The 19,702-nt window shown below is 41.3% G+C and overlaps 1 protein-coding gene across 3 annotated transcripts; it reads right to left on the reverse strand.

Moving 5' to 3' along the window:
* Positions 1-273: 273 nt before the first annotated feature.
* Positions 274-14,602, reverse strand: LOC115007526 (BTB/POZ domain-containing protein KCTD1-like). 3 transcript variants are annotated; one of them, XM_029430443.1, is made up of 5 exons: positions 11,470-14,602; positions 9,035-9,216; positions 6,101-6,245; positions 4,997-5,302; positions 274-2,528 (listed from the first exon to the last, which is right to left on the reverse strand). In XM_029430443.1, the coding sequence occupies exons 1-5, from the start codon at positions 13,063-13,065 to the stop codon at positions 2,370-2,372; spliced, it is 2,388 nt and encodes a 795-aa protein (XP_029286303.1). In that variant the 5' UTR covers positions 13,066-14,602; the 3' UTR covers positions 274-2,369. The 3 variants fall into 3 exon arrangements, with proteins under 3 accessions (XP_029286303.1, XP_029286305.1, XP_029286304.1); XM_029430445.1 differs by having other exon boundaries at positions 9,035-9,211; positions 11,470-11,537; XM_029430444.1 differs by lacking the exon at positions 274-2,528 and having other exon boundaries at positions 5,211-5,302; positions 6,073-6,245.
* Between the last annotated feature and the right edge of the window lie 5,100 nt (positions 14,603-19,702).

Below are 19,702 nucleotides of genomic sequence, written 5' to 3' on the forward strand. Positions count from 1 at the left end.
CCTCAGTTGCTCTCCCTGAGGTTTCTTCCATTTTACCCCCTTTAATTATGGGGTTTCTTTTAGGAAGTTTTTCCTTGTGCGATGCGAGGGTCTAAGGACAGAGGGTGTCGTAACCTGTACAGTCTGTAAAGCACACTGAGACAAATGTATAATTTGTGATATTGGGCTATACAAATAAATTTGATTTGATTTGATTTGATGTACAAACTGATCAATACACAATAATCAAGAATTTGATATCACGATTGGAGGTTCAATTAAAAAAATGTTTTATAGATTATAGCACCCCCTCAACCTTGTTTAGCAGCCCGAGCAACATGGCCGTAAGTGAGTCAAGTGGGGAAGCTTCATTTAATGGTAAGAAAACATTTTTGTCAGCCATGTTTCACATAAACCGATCATATCCATGTGATCAAATCATTTATCAGTACGGCCTTGGTAATATGCTATTTGTCTAATGTGTACAGAAAGCTTCATGTTTAGCATACAGACACGAGATTAATATCGATCTTCTCTTAACTCTTGGCAAGAAAGCAAATGATCTGTCCAGACTGCTGAGCATAAGGAAGCTTTGCAGATGTGCCTGGTCTTTGAACATCATCACATATTATTCTTGTTAAATCATGATAAAATTATCTCACAATAATTATGCAAAACAGAGAAAACATGATATATAAATTAACATAGCTGGCTTGGGTTGCTGTTCTTAACCCCTGTAAAGATTCTTCTTCTGCCTCTATTTTCCAAAGCAGAAGGAAGAGAGAAAATGTACAACAAAGACATTGCATGCCACAAATAAACTAAAGGTTAAAATAAATAAGGTTTCTTTTCACAGCCAGTTCTGTGCTTGTGCTCTAAATGTGTACTTTACCAAATGCAAATATTTTAGATTCCCTCCAGGTTAAAGTAACTGATGGTCTCTGCAAATAGTACAAAACAATGCAACAGTACATGCAAAAAAGGCTCATACCTCACAATTCATACACAGTTGCACTGAACATATACAGTATATAGTAACTACTAGCCTTGGCTGGAAAAAATATTGTTTTTAATATGGTATTTGTAGACCAGCCTGCACGTTAAAAGAGATGCTGAGCAGTCTGAGCAAAGTTAGCGTATGTGCTCTCTGGGTGCAGTGGCACCATCTCATGTAAAATGTACATTTGCTGTTGAAAAGTCGACAGGTTTTCTAAACTGTCATTTTGTCATTGTCTTCTAAAACTAAATGTGTCCCCATTAGCAGGATAATAACGTCATGCTACTCCCTTCTTTGTTCCTGGCAGTTTTGAGTCTTAAATCACAGGCCACTGGAGGTCTTTGTCCATCAAATGTAGACGTACATTTTTGGCATTTGAACAAATTATTTATGTGATCTTTTGTCATGGGGGGACAGTTTAAGAAAAATCCATTATCAGAATCAAGGCAGGGCTTTTTTAATTCACAAAATAATAGGTTCAAGGTTCAAGGTTTCTTGAGGGGACATTCTTACACATACATAACAAAATGTATCAGTATCCAGATGTCATTTTAAAATACTGTACCTTTATAACCGTTAGACTGTATATACCCTTGTAAAAACCATGCAATCAGAGTATGAGCTGCCACTTCCCAATAATAGCTTGAGGAGTCCATTTGTGTTTTTGCACCATTCAGTTAATATCCACATGATGTGAAAGTGCATGTATTTTATATGTGTATATTTTCCAGCCTCAGCATGTGGTCTGAGACCATGGAGGAGAGTAATAGGGTTGGACAATATGACAGTATCATTAAACAGCAGAAATATGTCTGTTTTCTATTTTTGCCATACGAATAATACTTTAGTAGGTGTCCCTTTATTATCTGTGGGGGTTTTCGGAAAATGTAGACAGTGTTGGAAATCACAGAGCAGGACTGTATTGATTTACAGAATATTTGCATCAATGTGATGCAGTACCCTGACTTCAGGTATTTAATTCAATGGATTACAGAAAGACATGATTATCTGGTTATGTTATCTATTAAGGGTTTTTTCAATTAAAATTCCAGCAAATATACTATATCGCAATATAAAATGACATGTACCATGATAAAATATTTTATCTACCGGTATACTCCATATCCCTAAGTACTAGCCTCCAATTTATTTCAATAGAAATGCTAATGCTAGTTTTTTTTTTTACTGTAATACTACTATCTGTCATTTATGGGACAACTGTAAGTAACGTTTTAAAGAAGACTAACATCACAGTCAATGTACCATATTTTAGTGCGTCGTAAGATATGCTATTGATGTTTGCTCTGTTGACTTCTTTCATGCTGAAGTGAATCGGTTGTCGCTTTGAGAAACAGTTGCGGAAATGTGTGAAAAAATGGGGGCTTCTGTGAGTTCAGTCCATGAGCTCTTGCTTTATTCGGATGAGGGTGGGGGGGTGTTGGCTGCCTCGGCCTTCTCTTCGTAGAATGTATTCACTAAATTGGGAAGTGTCCACTCCACCGCCACATGAACCTGTGATCCAGAACCCTCTCTGCTGTAACCTCTCCAACACCTGCAGGCACACACAAACCAAAGGACTTTTGAGCTGCGCATGTAGACATTTCCTCCAGTGGAGTGCTGAAGTTAAGAGTACTGCTTGGAAAAAAAGATGGCCCTTGTTCAACATTTCATAGATCAATTCACTATGTCACTATGAACCACCATTGCATGAGTCACACATATACCATCAGCATAACTAGAAAGATGCTATAATGACATAATAATTCAGAATACAGCCGATCAGAATACAACATGAAATGAATAGACAGGTCGGTGTGGCATTTTTTTAAGCGTCATCCTGAATAGCCTAAAATTTAGGGGGGAAAAACAAACTCACACAAACCAAAACAAACAAATTGTGTGGGGCTCTGTGGTCAAAAGTTGTTAATTGTTTTGCTGCATTTTCAAACATCAGAGTGGCACAGATGGATTATGTGAGATGCCTCGGTTCTCATATGCTTTTTTCTTTACATCGCGATACAGTTCAGCGTACAGCCCAAATAAATACAGAAAACCCAACCAAATACAGACAACGCAACCAAATACAGAAAACGCAACCAAAATCTTAAAATACAACCGAATACAGACAACGTAACCAAATACAGGAAACTCAACTAAATACAGAAAACTGATTGTGTTTCTGTATTTGGTTGTGCATTCTCACTTTGCAATTTTTTTCTAAATGCTATGCAAGTGTTGTAAAATTGCTTTAAATGTTTTTTTAATTTGCTTTTGTTTTGTATATTTGCTTTTGGTGTTTGACATTGCAGTGCATTGTGCTCTCAAGGCCACCTTCTTCTGTTGGGCAGTTAAATAATTGGCCTGAAACATCAACTACTTCAGAAGTAGTCCATTAGTTTCTCTCTCCCTCCCCTTCCTACTGAAGTGAACAACATGGTGGCATTATCTCAGTTTGCCCTCACAAGTCCTCTGTTCCTTTTACTGCATCTGTGTCTCACTGATATTTCCCCTGAGACAAAGCTAGACAGACATACAGTAATGAAATGTGTTTATCTCCACACAAGAAAGTAATTGGCTCATTGTCAACATTTCCAATATATTAAAGGGTTCTTTGACTGAATATTGATCTGTACTTACTGAAAATACATGAAAAGCACTTTCAATATGATGAATGGTGACATGCAGGGCCAGATCTGCAGAGAAGAATGGTAGAAAATCCCCGAATCCAGACTGGAGGCTGTAATCGCTGCCAAAGGTGCTTCAACTAAGTACTGAGGTTAGGGTCTGAATACTTATGTCAATGTGTTATTTAAATTTTTTCTTTCTAAATAACATTTTTCTTAAATCCTGTTTTTCGCTGTGTCATTAAGTGGTATTGAGTGATTGATGAGGGAATTTTAGCATAAGGCTGCAGCATCATTTGTTTTGAAAAAGTGAAGGGTTTCGTATACTTCCTGAATGCACTGTACATGTGGGTGAAAATGTATGATTGTGGATTAAAATACTTGAGTAACAATGGAGAATTTGTATAAGGGGCCTATGGCCCCTTCCCCACTTCCTACCCCACTACTTTCAGGGACCTCGACGGACCAGAGGCTGGTTTTGGGGACGTGGAATGTCACCTCTCTGTAGGGGAAGGAGCCAGAGGTGGAGCGCTACCAGTTGGATCTGGTGGGGAATACCTCTATACACAGTCTCAGTTCTGGAACCGTACTCCTGTGAGGCTTCGGGCGGGTGTGGGGATACTCAAAAGACCCCGGCTGAGCGCTGCTAGGTTGGAGTTCACCCCAGTGGACGAGAGGGTAGCCTCCCTACGCCTACGGGTTATGGGGGGGAAACTCTGACTGTTGTCTGTGCCTATGCACCGAACAGCAGCTTGGAGTATTCGGCCTTCTTGGAGACCCTGAATAGGGTCCTGCATGGAGCTCCAGTAGGGGACTCTGTAGTTCTGCTGGGAGACTTCAACGTGCACAGTTACAGCACTATCGCATTCACAAAATCTGACCGTAGACACACACACACACACACACACAAACACACACAGACACACACAGACACACACACACACACACACACACCACGCTCACACATGCTCACACACAGACTCACAAGGTGAAAACAATACCAGCAGGTCAAACTAGATGTGTGTGATAGCTCACATGGATCTTCATACATCAGCCTTGTCTCTGCTATAATGTAGTCTATATGTGTCTTGAAATGCAAATGCTATCTTTAGCATTTAAAGCTGAAATCACTATTTTGTATATATATATATATATATATATAAATATTTCTCTGCCTTTTTATGAGATGTGTGCTAACCACATGGTTAGTACAAACCCTAGTGTAGCCTAGTCTGTCACAAATGTTAACGTAGGCAGAACCGTTCAAATCTTTTAAATGTTTGTCTGACTTTATGTATTTTTGTACGTCATTGCACACAGAAGATAAAAATAAGAAAAGGAGGCAGTGGTGCCAAAATATGCTGAGAGAAAACCTGACCCAGAGTGTGTTTTGTACCTGGACAGAGTTGAGTTGGCAGTAGCCGTTGAGCGGGTAGCGAACGATGTGTGTGGAGTCCTGGTTCCAGCTGGTGTTCAGGGAATTAGACATGACGTCTCTGACCTCAGGAAAAACCTCCTCGATCATGGCCCGGTGGGCGCTCACGCTGATCCTCTCACCAAGCTCCGGAGCTACATGAATCACGACACACTCACACTGCAGACACACACCCCCACATTCCTGCTCAGTCCTCCAGCGCTCCAGCTCAGCCTGCAGAGGAGTCAGCTGGAAGAAACTGGCCTCTTCATACAGCAGGGAGTATTCCTGCAAACACACATACAGAAAACACACAGAAAATACATTAAGACAAGCTGGGAGACATACACACAGACGGAAGAAACAAAGACAGAAAAAAAACCTCATGAAAATACACACATGCAAGCACAAGCCCATGAACACAAACACATACATTAAAGGTATAGTTCGGATGTTTTGAAGTGGGGTTGTATGAGATTATTATCCATAGTCAGTATATCACCTACAGTAGTAACATTTGTTGTTATATTTTTTGAAATTGTCTTTACATCCCCAATCAATAAATGTAATGCACTGACTAAAAGAAAAAGACCTGCTAAAACATGTCCAAGCTCTCATCTACTCTAGATGTACCTCAAACAACCAAATCTGAACTATACCTTTAACAGAGCATTAATCATCATAATAAACAAAGCAATGAGTCTAAATTTCGCTGTTCAAAGTCCTCCATTGCATCCTATATAGAAAGTTATTACAGTAGGAAAAACACATTACTTACATCCAATAATATAAGAAAAGCATGCTTGTTAGTTAAAAGTGCTGTGCCCTGTTCAGTGATTGACATTACAACATTGTGATTGTACAGGGCGTCTGAAAAGTTTTGAGTCATAGGGGGAACTGTAACAGCATACACTCTCAGGATAGTTTCTGTAAGTGCTCTATCGGCTCAAGTGTGACAGTTCAAATTCTTCCTCCTGTCTTGGCACTTCATTAGTCTCTTGGTTTCCCTGTGATTTGGGGCTGTTCAGACACGCTGTAGTGATAAACTGTGGTAGTACCTGATCAAAGCTCTAGACAGACACTCACTTTGAAGTCATCAGGGATGAGGAGTTTTGAGGTCCGGAGAAAGTTAAGTATGTAGCGGAACATGGGGCCATCTCGATCAATGAAGTAGTGCTGCTTCAGGCTGTCCAACACTATGGGCTCTGTTCCAGAAAACAGACGACCGATCCTGCCAGAAACAACAAATGTGAAACAGAGAGGCTTCTTCATCAAAAGGCGTGTTTCCTCTGCATGGTACGGCTCTACTTGACTCGGCTCACTTTTTACTTTTGTTTTTCCACTAGGGATAGTACCTGGTACTTGGTACTTTTTTGAGTAGCACCACAGCCGAGTGGTCACAGTACATCTTGCACAAACCCATCGTTTGCGAGGGACAGCTGATTACCCCGCCTACACTGAGGCGGTACAGCAGTGGAAAAATTAATTCTGTGAGGCAAGTAGATGCGGTCGAAACTGGGCTAAATACTAACCAAATGTTGTGGCGGCGGTCCTGTCTGCTGGCCACAGATGTCCTTAAAAAGATTTTTCTTAAAACATACTTTTATTTGAGAGCCTTTCCTGATTTTATTTGAGTTTTAATTTCCTTTGAACTGTCTTGTATTTTCTTTTATTTCTTTTATATTATTATTATTATTATTATTATTATTATTATTATTATTATTATTATTATTATTATTATTATTATTATTATTATTACTGCAGCAGCTCATTGTTCAGATCTTTTTTGATAGATTTATTAACACTTTGCTCATTTTCAATCTTGTTTTATTGTACGAGGCATAGTTATAGCGATGCTGCAGCAGCCTTTACTTCCCATAATCCACTGCTGTATCCTGACATCAATGGATAGTGGAAATGGGTACTTTTCCTCTCCCTGCCTGAGGCTGTCACTGTGACCATGTCTGCTATCATATGAAACAGCTTCTCAGTTAACTTTAAAGGCGCAATGTCACCTGCTCCAAAGAAATAGGGGGCAGCTTTTCACCTCTACTAATGATTCATTAGTTATTTGAAAATAGTAATTATGAAAAGCCTACTACTACTAGCCGGTCAAAATAACACTGTTATTTTATAATGCTCACGTGTGGCTTTGGCCTATAGTTCACCCATCTATGTGTGTACTGTGGCACTTAGGTTAACCGGTGGCAGTACGGTTAATATTACGTTACGTTTTGTTAGTTTGTTTATCGGACTAAATCCATAGAGGCAGAAACAAGAGAAAATGACCTGCACCTTCGTCTCAGCCTCCCGGTGGCCGGGAGTGGAGAGCGGTTGGTACAGCAGGCACTCGAGACGGAGCCCCAGTCAGCAGCCGCAGCAACACGAGCCCCAGTGCTGGGACTCCCAGCGGGCTATCTTAATACATTCAGTATGTATGTATATAAAAAGTTATTGTCCACTGAAATCATTCCTCCCCCCTTCTTTGCCAAATCAAATGACATGTGGCAGTGTGGGTTTGCTTTGGCATCAGCTGCAGTTGGAGAAAGAGTGCAGCAGCTCGCAGGAAGGTCGACGCACCTGTGAGTGTTAATCTGCCATGTAGTGTTGGATGAATTTACGGTTCTGCTGGTCTGGTCCCATGTATGAGCCTAAACCGGCTGACAAATTAAAAGGTAGCCTACATCAGCAACCTGTGCCAACGATAAATCCAACTTCTATTGCATTAATAATGTTGGAACACTGCCACGCCTCACACCAGTATCACCATTATGTTGGTATTCTGGTATGAGCAAGTCTGGGTATTAACAAATATTTATGATAATTATTATTAATAAAACTATTAATATTCATAAAATAGGGTTTAATAATAACGAGTACTACAATGAAGTGAATGAAATGAAGTACAATGAAAAACCTATAGGTGACATCACGGAGACTGCGTCCATACCAGACTATGTAAGACTGGAGCAGCAAAACCCCAGAGTTTTCATTTGAGCAAGGGTTTGTTCTATAGCTTGTAAATTTAACTTTTTTTTATCTGAGAGAGGAAGAATTTATTTAGTTTTTCAAAGGTCCCATAGTCTTGCTTTAAGATACTTTATACAATGTTGTCAGAGTTAAGATTTGCATCAGCCAGAATCCAGAATAAGGCAGTGTGAGTGTTTAAGTTTAATGGACTAAATGAAAACCGTTTCATAATCAGTGTAACAGGGTAGACATGCTGAATGCCACAGTTTTCAAGTGTTCTGACACTCATCTCTATAATGTTTGGGTTTGTAATGCAAGATGAGGGCACTGAAAGTGATTCACAAATGCCACGTAATTAGTCATTAAACTGCAGAAGCATTAGTAGCAAAAAGTAAAAAAAATATTTTATTTATTTATTAAAAGCAGAGTCGGGCAAACTCATCCTTTTTGTAAAGTGTGCCATTCAGATGTTAGCATCACACACGGCGGAATAAGCGATGTTCGCCAGCAAGAAACATCGTCCAAGCACAAGCACGCCCAAAGGCACAAAACATTCACTGTCAATGACTTAATTTGTGACAAGAACTGTTTCGGAGGCAGACCAAGTGACCAAAGCTGAGGGAAAGATGTTGATGCTTTGCGCTAAAAATAATGTAGCCTTCAGCTTCTGCGATGATTTCAGTCGCAGTGTAGCGGACATGTTTCCCGACTCTGACATCGCAAGGAAGTCCTCATCAGGGAAAACAAAAGCCACACAACTCATCAATCTTCAAATCAATTGATGATAATAACTAATAAATAAAATACATACATTTTATAAACATGTATTTCCTGAATGTATATACCCGTCCCTTATGTGTTTACATTTACATTACATGGGTGGCTGAGAGCTGCGAAAATATGGGCGGTGTCCGGCAAAAAAATTCTGTTATTTTGAAATTCCAATGTTGACAGGTATGGGTTAACAATAGATAAATGATTGTGACAATCATGATGAATTATATCACAAATGGATTGCAGGGTTTTTTCATAGTGGATATGTGTTCTCACCGTGTCTCAGGGTACTTTGTAAGGGTGGCCAGGCTGCTGGTGTACATGTGTCCTCCCACATCGATGTGGACGGGTGCGTTGGTTTTGGTGAGCTGGGCTGGTGTGGGGATGCCGGCGGAGCCCACAGGAGACACAGAGAGCAGCTGCTGACTGGACATACTGCTGCTGCTGCCACAGCTGTCCTGGGACACCAAACACACACAGATACACACACAGATACACACACAGATACACACGCACACACACACGCACGCACACACACGCGCACACACACACACACACACACACACACACACACACACACACACACACACACACACACACAATGTAGTCGTAGTACCGGTATTATCAAAAACACTACTTAGACACTACTTATTTTAGAGATCTTGGGCACATGTCTAGAGCAGAGTCATCCCACATCAGTTGGTGTAAGAGAACTATTTAAATATAGGCTACTTTACTGTAACACCAAGGTGGTGGAGACACAAAGTTATTGAAATAAAGTGTCACATTTCTCTCGACAGACTGTCCCCACTGATCCATCTTAAATCTGTCACTATCTTAAAGCTGTACTAATCATTATTTTTTTATTAGTGCAGCAAAGAGAGCTTTATGGAGGCTTAAGTGTCAGCTCATTGTTTTGGTTTTTATCAACTTTACTGTTTTTGTTCAGTCTCACTGCTAAACACATTGTACACTACCTGTTTGCAGCAAAGTTAGAGAGTAGATAGTGAACAAAGTGGAGCATTTAGCAGCTAAAGAGATAAACAGATATTTCCATCAGGAGTTGGAAGAGATCAAACACAGCTAGAGGACGGTTAATTTATGACCTACATTCATTAGGTGAGCGGAGACACGACTCCGAATGCATGCTAATGTTGCTTCATGTCTGCTGGATGTGTATTTACCAACTGTTTGCTGCCTTTGCAAACATGACAGAAGACTACTGTTCACCAATACAGTGTGGCAGGCTTCCTTCTCTCTGCAATGAGCCAATCACACTTTACCCTGAGACACCCTGTGAGCCTGACTCACTGGGCAGTAAGTTTTAGAAAAGTCCTGATAATAGCTGCCAGATAATGCCAGAAGCCTGACGCGGATCATAGAAACACAAGGACAGCATGTGAGGCACATAGATATCAGATGGTCAGAGCACCAGCTATTCCATATTGCCTTGTAGGTTACTTTACTAAGAAGCAAAGCATTAAATAACTGTCAGGAACAAACAGAGAGGCTGGGAACAAAGGTCTTCTACTATTGTGCTGTTTTCCTTCATTCTGTTCCAATCCGCTCTCTAAACCTGTTCAGCTCTGCTTCATCATCTTTTGTTCAATTCCAAGTGTTGCGACGTCAAACCTCAGCGCCTCAGACTTGTTCCATTGTTGGCTGCTCATTTATTTTTGGAACACTTAAGAGTGCAAATTGTTTCACATTTCTGAGGCTGCTGTGTTTAACACCGGTTACAGTTTGAATGTCTGACCCGTTTCTGATTGGCTGCAGTCTATGACACAGATAAAAGTTTGAACTTCTTACCGTTGCATTTGTTTAACACTCCTGAATAAAATGTCTTTGTTTGCTCCCTGGGTACATGGTGTATTAGGGCAATTGAAGGTAAAAACAACAAAAATATTTTAATAATATTTATTATTATTTAGAAATGTTATTATGTAACTTCAATCTCAGAGAATTTGAGTTTTTATAATAACATAATATAGCAGCCTAATGATAAGAAAAATATTATAAGAATTTAAATATAAAATTAATATAATCAATATGTAATATAAATAATAAATACTATGGATAATAATCATAATATTACAAACAGAATAATGATCAACATTAAAATTCAGGGGAGATAATTAGCCTACATTTGTATTTGATGGGGGGCGGTAAGGGACCTGGATAATGGGATAATTGGGTGCTGCCTCAAAAAAGGTTGAGAACCACTGGCTTAAATAAACCTCCCACCTATCGTTCCAAGCTCCAAGTCTGTGTCCTGCTTTTGGGTCATTCTCCTATTGGACCGTATCGTAACACTACTTCCACCACTGGTCAGGACAAATCAGCTGTCTGTGCCTATACTCCTCTGGTTAAACTAACACACACACTCAAACAAATAGCATCTTAATGATCTTTCCAAGCGTGTGTTTACAGGCTGTTTCATCTCTTTCATCAATTCTGTAACACTTTGCTGTAGGGTAGGCTACACTATATTGTTATATATGCCTATCTGTGCACTTTAATTATAAAGAATACGTCTTTGTTTAAAGAGTGGCGCGTGTGTCAATGACATCATAACTTTAATAAAAGCTCAATGTGTGAGAACGGGCTCTATGAGCACAGCATGTGACCTATACAGGACTCACACATGCTGCAGATACACGAGCTGTTAACATACAGGCTACTGAAGATGATAAACGACCGCAGGCTGTTACCTGTGTGGGCACAGCGACCGGGGACCGCACACCGGGCTGTGTGTGAATATGGGACTCCATGGCTCTCGAGGGCACCGGCCCGCTCTCGTTCCGCTCCACAGGCGACTCCACGCGTGTCCCGGGGCGCACGCACAACCTCTTGGCGTAAGGAGCCGGGTCGTCCTCACTGACCCTATCCGTTGTTGTTGTTGATACGTTTATTGTTGTTGTTGCCGTCGCACGCTGCGGCTTCACATCTGCAACGTCGGTGACCTGGCGGAGGTACGGGATCACTAGCTGGAGGTGGGAATGCGTGTGACCGTTAACCGTCTCCGAGGCAACGTAAAGCGTCTTCGTCGGCCTCGAGCCCGCGACGCCCACGATGCTGTTTAGCGTTGCTATGGAGACGGCACCGATGCAGTGGTTGGTGTAGGTCTTGGAGAGCTTGGCAGCGCGCGACAACATCTGCATCCTCGTGCCCAACAGGTTCTTACCGATAGCTTTGTTCTCGTACCACGTCATGTCACTCGCGCAGCAGTGGTCCCGGGGCCGCTGGAAGAACGCCCTGCACAGCGGATTCCGTTTCGACACGTACCGGACGAAGCTGGCGTATGGACACTGCTCTGAGCCCGTCTCGTACATCCGTGGCAAAGTATCCTCGTCTGCGTCCGGACGCTTCTTTGTCCAGGCGGCGGAGCGGGACTTGTGGTACGGTCCGAGAGCTTTAAAATATACAAACTTTCTCCCGTCCTCATCCACCACCAGACCGAACGAGTCCTCCTCTAGCTCCCGCTGGTTCTCCCGGCCCCGGGTGCAGAAATACATACAGGTCTCAAACCAGACTTTGTTGAGCAGCCCGAAAGGTGTGTCGGTGTTGAACACAGAGGACTCATACAGTTTCCGAAGGTCCGAGCGCGTGATGGCTTGTTTCTGCACCACCGGACCGGCGCCTTGCTCCTCCAGCCTCCGTATCACCGCGGCCAGGGTCAGATTGGCACTGCGCAGTTCGGGGTCCTTGGTGAGGTCCAAGGTGCGGCAGTAAGGCGGCTCGTTCAGGTATCGATTCAGTGAGCTCCGGATGCTGATGAGGGACGACTTGCTGTACAGCTGTCCACTTTTAGAGCGGGCCTCCGCGTAAAAGGAGCGCAGCACCGCGCAGAGCGCCTCCTTGTCCAGAGTTTCAAAGTCTGGACTTTGGGCTTTCTCACTGAGGTACTCCCTGAAGATCCTCACCGCATACCGGGTCGCCAGGCGCGTATTCTCACTCAGCCTGTTCCCCTCTGATCGCTGAATATCTCCGTCCAGGTGAGACTCCAGCCCAGCGGGCATGCTGCTGCTCATAGGATCCGCCTCTCCCTCCTCCTCTCCTCGGTCCATACTCCTCATAACGACCGCTTGTATCTCTGTGGAACCGCTGGAGTCCAACAGCACTGCGTTCTCTGACTCCCACTCCAGCTCCACACTATCTCTGTCGGACTCCTCGTCCTCTTCCTCCCCAGTGATCTGGACCTCCTGGATCTCATCTTCATCCTCCTCCTCATTATCTTCATCCCTGCTCCTCTCCGGGTAGCTCATCTGCTCCTGCTCTGTGTCTCCGCTGGCAGGCATTCTCGCCATATTGCGGTCTGTGAAGCAGTCCTCCGGCAGCGCGCATGCGCTATATTGGACCGCAGCGCTGAAAGCCTTTTGTGTTTAAGTGACCTTCAGCCGCGCACGCGGTTTTTTAAGGCACGGGGAGCGAGCGCAGCGGGAGGGTAAATTTGGAAGCGCGCTCCCTGTCAAAAAGGCTGCAGTATTGGACTGCATATTGGACCAGCAGCATGAATACTGTGTAAAGTGGTGAATAACAGGACTGCAGGAGTGTGACCTCCATTATTACCACGAGCCAAACTGACAGTTTGATACAAAAAAGAGATGATATGAATCCATTCTGCAAGTAAACTAGGAAACCGTTTAGGTAAATTTGCCATCTATTACCTCAACTCGTATTAATCAGGGATGCAAAGGAGAGGAAGAGTACATGCAGCCATCACTGATTGAGAATATCAAATCAAAGCTTCATACACATGCACACACTGTTTTAATATCATTATGACATATCTAGTGACAGTGTTCACCTTGTTTTAATAGTTATAGAATGCATACACGTGGATTGCTCCTGTATGTGTATGCTGCAGATTATACTATATATATTATGTCTATTTAGGTATTTGTCTGTTTTGAACAAGTTAAATATGCATGGTGTTGGCTCGTGTTTGTGAGGGTACATACTGTATGTGTATTCAGTTTGGGACTTGTGGTGCATTCTGATGACTATAACTAAATAAATAGTAGAACTACAACTAGAACACATTTAAGAGCTATCCACATGCATACTTTTTAAAACCACCAAAACAATAAGATGAAGAAATGCACATACTGTGATAGATTTGTCCTAATTCAGAAGGATCTTTATGAACTACAGTCTTTGCACTTGGAAATCCCATGCAAGGAAATACATAAGAAATGTGAAAAATAGAGGAATATATAGAAGAGCACAACAACACATATCAATGACATCCAAGGTCAGAGTTTCTCAGCGCTGGGGTTGGGAGCACACACTGTGGAAGCAAGGTTAGATTAGCCCCAACAGGGTAAAGAGGTTCACTGTGTGTTAGTAACTTTTTAGCAGATTAGTTAACTGCACCACTACAGTCAATCATATCAACTACAGAGGCCCCTGCATTATTATGCAATAGTGTGGCCTTGACATATCAAATCTTTTAAAAACATAATTTTCTATTATGAATGAATCAACAGGAGGACTACTGGTTTCTGGACATATACAGTCTAGCATATAGCATATTGTCTATTGACAATGTTTCCCTGATGTTGATTTTTAAATGTTAAGATGCCAGCCATATTATCTGACCATATAATTCACCATTCACTGTTGCTGCTGTTTACATTCCTCCAGATGCAAATTAAAAAAACGGCACTACACGAAGTCTGAACTGTTTAGTTTAGTCATGTTTTTCTTCTGTTGCATAAATGCACTAATCTACATCTGCAACCCTGTGTTGCAGAGCACAATAAATTATCCTTGAATAATAAGGCTGCCAAAGTATACATATGCTGTTTGCCCTGCACTTAATGGAAACTTGGAGGCCACAATAAGGCACAGAAAGCAGTTGGTGTAGTGGGGGGGGGGGGGGGTGTCAGCAGGGGGCCACCACCAAATTTTGGCCTTCGGAAATGTTTATCCGGCCATAATTTCTAGTATTAATATACTGATTTTTGACAAAAATCTCATCACTTATCAATGGAGCTTTCTTTACAGTATGCCCTTGAAAATAACAATAATGGTGTTCTATTCAGTGAGCACACAATGTGAAACATGTTGTTGGCATTGAAAAAGAGAAATTAAATCTGTACGACTGAACTAATAAATAATATTGATCTGGACATTTCTAGTGCTGGATGTTCTGTGCTTGAATCTTCATGACAACACTCTATTTGTTAAGTGTCGTCAGGATTTTGGGACCTAAAAGTAAGCACAATAAAATGTGAAGACATCGTTTGTAAACCTCTCTCAAAGTCAATTCACACGGAGAGTGCCACTCAGCCTGTAATGATAGTTGAAGATCTGTTCTGGGGCTCTGGTGGAGCTTTTTCAAGTCTGAGAAATTAACTCAAGTGATGTGGACTGTATTTAGACTTTGCTTAAATAATGTCTGTTTGGAAGTTACACATTCTTAGCAGAAAGCCTGCATTACACATTGGGGCTGAGGATCTAACTTCATTCTTAACCTTGGAATCATCCGTTGACAAAACAATCTTACAACAAGGTCAATTCTAATTTCTATCATATCACATGATCTTCATTTTGTACATTTCCCCGTTGTGGAACTAATAAAGGATTTCTGATTCATCATTCTGAATATGTACCATTTCCTGGAGCCTGACACAGTTTAATGTTAGTGTAATAATAAACTGCTGGAGTAACCTTTAACACACCCTGCTGTGTCTTTATAAGATACATGTATACTATTCATCATCATTTACATTTACCCTAACTGATTTTAGTAACATTGATCAGCCTCCCAAATGACAGTCATGGTTTAGCCACCTTTTTATGTGGTAGTACATTATTCAGCATTGATCATACAATGCAGTCAACATCCATGAACCATTATTAAGAGCATGAAAGGTACATTATAGAGACCTCATGACCAAACACACTGACACGTATTGATATCTTTATTTAAATGCATGTATTTAGGCTCTTATTTGGGCTCTAGTGCTGAAAGAAAGCAACATTGATTATAGCCTTTTCTGATGTGAAGTTATTTTAGAAGCTTCTTAATATAGTATCCCATCATGCTCTATGGCTCACAGCTAAGAGCACTGGTTCCTCCCCTGGGCAAACATGACCTTGATATACAGTCTGCACCCCATGTTCTGCTCTCATTGCTGTTTGGACTACATCAACCTATTATCTTCTGTTAAACTATTATGTCTGCTGCTAATAGTCACTGTTCATCCTATCATATTTAATACATTGTGGTTCATAAAAAGGCAAAACACAAGAGATAGTAAACATTTTTAAATAAGGTGGAACTCATTCAAAACAAATCAAAGAGAATTTGTTTAGAAAAATATCTTCCTTAACACCCTCTACACACACAACTACATCACCTACAAATCACTTTCAAATTTCTATACGACTGCCATATGTGGACCAGTCAGCACCAATAACTCTGCTACAGTGTATTAAATCTGTTTCTCACCTCACATTACATTACAGGTCATTCCCATGATGCTGCTCTGACACCTACCTGCAGCTGAACATGGACCAGACAAAAGAACTGTGGCACCTTAGGTTTTCTCCTTGATTACACTTAAGGCTTACATTCTCCTTAGATGAGCGACTTATTTAAGGGTGTTGCACAGAATCCCTTAACATGTTTCCTTAGTTAAGGAAAAATGTTAAGGCATTAACTGTGTTGAAAGAGATTTTATAGTGATACAATTCTGAAGTTTCAATGGAGACTGTTTTCTTGCACTCACACTTGTGATACCTGTTATTGCATGACCTGTTATGAAAGCGCAGAGTAATCATTAATTGCAAAGGTGGAAAGTGGAGTGATCCAACTTTAGACGGTCGCACAAATCATGAAGTGTATCCGTTGCGTTCATTTTCCATATATATCGCTATAAACTCTTCCATGTTCTGGTTAAGATAGAGTCAGAGGTGCCTTAAGTTTTTTTTCTTACTTTGGTTGATAAGGTCTTTTGTGCAACATTTAAAGGGATTCTTTAAGTATAAGACCAAGATAAGAATAAAACCTTAAATACTTCAGTGAACATTTTTAAAGAAACCTTAAGAAGAAAACTTAAGGGAGTTTTGAGCAACTATCTTTAATTTCAGGAAACCTTAAGTCGGACTTAAAGGAATCTTAAGGTGTTTTGTGCAACTGGCCACTGGTCATTAGCACATCAAACACACTCCACACTGGACTGAACCCCACCTCCATCCACAGCAAGACAAATGAACAAGCACTTTGGGGCGCCCCGGTAGTGCACCTGGCAGAGTGTGCGGCCCATGTATTCGGACTGAGTCCTTGTCCGAGCGTCCAGTCTGGATCAAAATAACTCAACCATGACGATTGTTTCTTCCTTCTTTGCTGCTAAGGGTTTTGTCACTTCAACATAAACGGATGCACTTTTCTTTCCTGTTTGAAGAAGTTTATTTCTACAGTGATTGGGTCCTTAGTGACCCTATCATTATAATTTACTGTACTTCTATATATCCTATCACCAGACAAGACATTGGACAATTCTGTAAAACCCCAGAGCATTACTAAAGATAATCTACAGACCTTGTAATCAAGTAGGAACTATTTTATTTCAACCATATCACCGCGCAGAAGGACGTGTACATCTATTCATGAAGAAGAGGCTCGTGACAGCGCGAGATGTAAACATTAATGGCAGCTTGTTCAGCCTCTCGTCCATGAGCAGATGCACACTTTCTTCTGCGATGTGATATCATAGAAAGAATATAGTTTGTACATTTAATTATCCATCATCCCTCCTTAGTTACATTATATTTGAGAGAAGGCAGACATCTATACAGCCAATATCTCCAACACTCACACAAAGATTGATAAATAGCACCCACCTACACATATTATGCCATTTAAATCACTGTACCAAAAATGCCCTCCCCAGGAGAACATAGTGCACTATAATGGCATGGAAATAAATCAAACTTAAAATATATTTGTTTTGGTAATAACAATTTTGACAAAATGGGTACATTGAGTACACACATGTGGATATTGTCAGTGTCTTCTGCTCTGCGGCATGTCACCAAGAATGCGGAGACACTTCACAGGCATGGATGCTCCTGCATTTTAATTCTTGTTAGCTGAGCCTGCTTCAAACCTTGCGACCCAATTAGCAATTAGCCATCCTTTTACGTGGAGACCTTTGCTGAGGTGTGTGATCCTGGCCTGATTTGCATGCAGTTTGTGCAGACGCTGATAAAAGCACCCGGAGTACACATGCAGTTTTTTAAAATGTAATTTTATGATGATTTGCATGCCAGGACTGCTTCAGGGCTAGGGGAAATAACATAGCCTGTCTTCAAAAGGAGATCTGTACACCAAGCACAGCAAAATGTGTAGGACTGCGGTTTTTTTGTGCAGGCAGGTAATTTGCTCCCTGACTAATCTGCATAGATAGGGAGAAGTTCAGAAAAAGCACTTACACAAAGAACAAGCTTTAGCTTGGAGGCTTGTCAAAAACCTGAAGAAATTAACACCAAGGTGTAAAAGCTGGAACAGGCAAGGATCTGCAGGAAGCTTGGAGGCTCGGAGAGGATGTGTGTACACGTTTGCTTGTGAGTTCATTTAGAGCAAGCTATTATACCAGTATATATACACATGTATCTGTGTATGTGTGTTTTACAATTACAATGTAAGTTTTCCCTCAACTTAATGAATGAACTGCCAAATGTGGGTTTATATGAGGATTCATGGCCAGCTAGTTCTTCTAACTGGGAACTTCTTAACCAAGATCCCAATCTGTCCTTTATCTTAAAGCTTATTATTTTTGGGCTTTGGTGCCTTTAATAATAGTACAGCTTGAGTGTATGAAAGAGAGAGAGAAGGGGATGATATGCAGCAGCCTTTATACAGGACTGTCTCAGAAAATTAGAATATTGTGATAAAGTTCTTTATTTTCTGTAATGCAATTAAAAAAACAAAAATGTCATGCATTCTGGATTCATTACAAATCAACTGAAATATTGCAAGCCTTTTATTATTTTAATATTGCTGATTATGGCTTACAGCTTAAGAAAACTCAAAAATCCTATCTCAAAAAATTAGAATAGTTCCTCAGACCAAGTAAAAAAAAAGATTTATAACAGCAAAACAAAATCAAACATTTGAAAATGTCCATTAATGCACTCAGTACTTGGTTGGGAATCCTTTTGCACGGATTACTGCATCAATGCGGCGTGGCATGGAGGCAATCAGCCTGTGGCATTGCTGAGGTGTTATGGATGCCCAGGATGCTTCAATAGCGGCCTTTAGCTCATTAGCATTGTTGGGTCTGGTGTCTTTCAGCTTCTTCTTCACAATACCCCACATATTCTCTATGGGGTTCAGGTCAGGGGAATTGGCAGGCCAATCGAGGACAGTAATGCCATGGTCAGTACACCAGTTACTGGTGGTTTTGGCACTGTGGGCAGGTGCCAGATCATGCTGGAAAATGAATTCCTCATCTCCATAGAGCTTTTCAGCAGACGGAAGCATGTAGTGCTCTAAAATCTCTTGGTACACAGCTGCATTTACTCTGGGCTTGATGAAACACAGTGGACCAACACCAGCAGCTGACATGGCTCCCCAAACCATCGCTGACTGTGGGAACTTCACACTGGATTTCAAGCAACTTGGATTTTGCTCCTCTCCAGCCTTTCTCCAGACTCTGGCGCCTTGACTTCCAAATGAAATACAAAACTTGCTTTCGTCTGAAAAGAGGACTTTGGACCACTCTGCAACTGTCCAGTGCTTCTTTTCCATAGCCCAAGTCAGACGCTTCTTCCGTTGTCTTGAGTTCAGAAGTGGCTTGACCATGGGAATACGGCTATTGTAACCCATTTCCCGGACACGTCTGTGAACAGTGGCTTTTGATACCTGGACTCCAGCTTCAGTCCACTGTCTTTGAAGCTCCCCCAAATTCTGGAAGCGACTCTTCTTCACAA

This window comes from Cottoperca gobio, chromosome 4 (genome assembly GCF_900634415.1).
Source record: "Cottoperca gobio chromosome 4, fCotGob3.1, whole genome shotgun sequence".
NCBI classification, from domain to species: Eukaryota; Metazoa; Chordata; class Actinopteri; order Perciformes; family Bovichtidae; genus Cottoperca; species Cottoperca gobio.